The sequence below is a fragment of the Sander vitreus genome, unplaced genomic scaffold (genome assembly GCF_031162955.1).
Source record: "Sander vitreus isolate 19-12246 unplaced genomic scaffold, sanVit1 ctg360_0, whole genome shotgun sequence".
NCBI lineage: Eukaryota > Metazoa > Chordata > Actinopteri > Perciformes > Percidae > Sander > Sander vitreus.
The window spans coordinates 70,001-72,500 of NW_027595495.1; the positions used below are offsets into that span (position 1 = coordinate 70,001).

Genomic DNA, 2,500 nt, shown 5'->3' on the forward strand with positions numbered 1-2,500 from the left:
AGTTTGACCTGTTTTTGTGAGACAGTTTGACGTGTTTTTTGTGGGACAGTTTGACGTGTTTTTTGTGGGACAGTTTGACGTGTTTTTGTGAGACAGTTTGACGTGTTTTTGTGGGACAGTTTGACGTGTTTTTGTGGGACAGTTTGACGTGTTTTTGTGGGACAGTTTGACGTGTTTTTGTGGGACAGTTTGACGTGTTTTTGTGAGACAGTTTGACCTGTTTTTGTGAGACAGTTTGACGTGTTTTTGTGGGACAGTTTGACGTGTTTTTGTGGTACAGTTTGACCTGTTTTTGTGGGACAGTTTGACCTGTTTTTGTGAGACAGTTTGACATGTTTTTGTGGGACAGTTTGATGTGTTTTTGTGAGACAGTTTGACATGTTTTTGTGGGACAGTTTGATGTGTTTTTGTGGGACAGTTTGATGTGTTTTTGTGAGACAGTTTGATGTGTTTTTGTGAGACAGTTTGACGTGTTTTTGTGGGACAGTTTGACGTGTTTTTGTGGGACAGTTTGACGTGTTTTTGTGAGACAGTTTGACGTGTTTTTGTGAGACAGTTTGATGTGTTTTTCCCATCAGAGATGAGTTCTGGTCTGTGGTTTCTGAGCGTGCTCAGTGCGTTTGTGTCCCTGTGGGAGGAGTCTGGCTGCGAGGCGATGACTCTGAACTCCGTCCTTCTCCGTCCGGCGTCCGGAGGACGAGGAGCAGCTGGAGGAGGAGTCCATCATAGGAGGAGGAGGAGCTGGGTGTGGAACCAGTTCTTCGTCCTGGAGGAGTACACCGGAGACGAGCCGCTGTACATCGGGAAGGTACGGCTTTCATCGTTAAATCATCACTGAGAGTCCGTCTGGTCTGGTTCTGACTTCAGACGTTAGTTTGACTGAGTTTGTACAGAACGCCACAGAAACAACGTAACGTTTCTGCTGTGGATGCCATGTTTAGCTAGCCTAGAAATCTAGACCACCCTAGCGGCAGCAAATGTAATTTGCAGCCAGGGTCGTCTAGCAACTCTCCGTTGACTTCGAGCTGGAAAAACCAAACTCTAGTCAGGCCAATCACATCGTGTATAGAGTTGGTGGGCAGGGCTTAACATAATGACGGCAGAGTTGCGACGGTTCGGCATGAACAGCCTGCTACTTGAAAACAAAGAATCAAAGTCTTTGGAGTCAGCTTTGGTCGCGACTCTGGAAGACTTGGAGTTTACAGTTGAATCCATCAGCTAGCGTTGCTCTGATTGGTTGGAGAGCTATCTTATTGTGTGCAGAGGGAATTTGAAAGACAGTCGTTGATCCCGCCCCTCAGATTGAGCCCAGCCAATTGTGAGTTCCCAGACCCAACATCTGGATGTGGGGATGGCTGGTCAGGCTAGTCTGGTCTGGTTCTGACTTCAGAGAAACAGCTCCACCTGCTGGACACTTTGAATCATTATGTTTACTTCACTTCCATGAAACATAAGAGGTGAGTCAGGAACTATTTTACTCTGACAGTGTCTACAGGCAGCATCATTGTCTCCCGAAGCAGCCGGGCAATGCATTCTGGGAGTCGAGTTGAATTTCAGGCGCCTTATTTGCATAACGTAGAATCCAGGCTACTTTATGCAAATCAGGGGCATCTTTAAATGTTATTGTTGTCGATCTATAATCATAACAGATTCAGCAGCTGCAGAAAATGTTTTCTAAAATCACAGTGAAAGTTTCCAAACGAGCCCCGTGTGATGCGTTCATCCAATCAGCTGCAGCCATGGCGGTTGTTGAAGGGTGGAGCCTGTTTTCTCAGCTTGTCATTGGTCAGTGAAGAAAACCTAATAACTGCTGGTGGAGAGAACATCAAGAGTCCAACGCTGGGAAGACGACGAAGATCCCTGCTATCGAACACAAACACAAACTGTTGTCTCTTTGTCTCTTTGTCTCCTTGGCTCTTTGTCTCCTTGTCTCTTTGGCTCTTTGTCTCCTTGTCTCTTTGTCTCCTTGTCTCTTTGTCTCCTTGTCTCTTTGTCTCCTTGTCTCCTTGTCTTTTTGTCTCTTTGTCTCCTTGTCTTCTTGTCTCCTTGTTTCCTTGTTTCCTTGTCTCTTTGTCTTCTTGTCTCCTTGTCTCCTTGTTTCCTTGTTTCCTTGTCTCTATGTCTCTATGTCTCTATGTCTCTTTGTCTCCTTGTCTCTTTGTCTCCTTGTCTCTTTGTCTCCTTGGCTCCTTGTCTCTTTGTCTCTTTGTCTCATTATCTCTTTGTCTCATTGTCTCTTTGTCTCATTGTCTCCTTGTCTCCTTGTCTCCTTGTCTCCTCATTGTCTCATTGTCTCCCTGTCTCATTGTCTTCTCATTGTCTCATTGTCTCCTTGTCTCCTTGTCTCTTTGTCTCCTGCAGCTCCACTCTGATCTGGATAAAGGAGACGGCCAGGTGCGGTATGTCCTGAGCGGTGAAGGAGCCTCGTCCACCTTCACTATCGATGAGAAGACGGGAGACATTCACGCCACCAAGAGGCTGGACCGGGAGCTGCAGGCCT

At 46.3% G+C, this 2,500-nt stretch overlaps 1 protein-coding gene across 1 annotated transcript in view; it reads left to right on the plus strand.

Annotated features, from left to right (window-relative positions):
* The window catches only part of LOC144513866 (cadherin-7-like), a 22,377-nt gene that overhangs the window by 6,108 nt on the left and 13,769 nt on the right, over positions 1 to 2,500 (plus strand). The window contains exons 2-3 of the mRNA XM_078245061.1: positions 579 to 808; positions 2,362 to 2,500. The exon at positions 2,362 to 2,500 is cut by the window's right edge and continues 156 nt beyond it. Of these exons, the coding sequence (XP_078101187.1) occupies positions 579 to 808; positions 2,362 to 2,500 (369 nt within the window). The remainder of the gene's footprint in view (positions 1 to 578; positions 809 to 2,361) is intronic.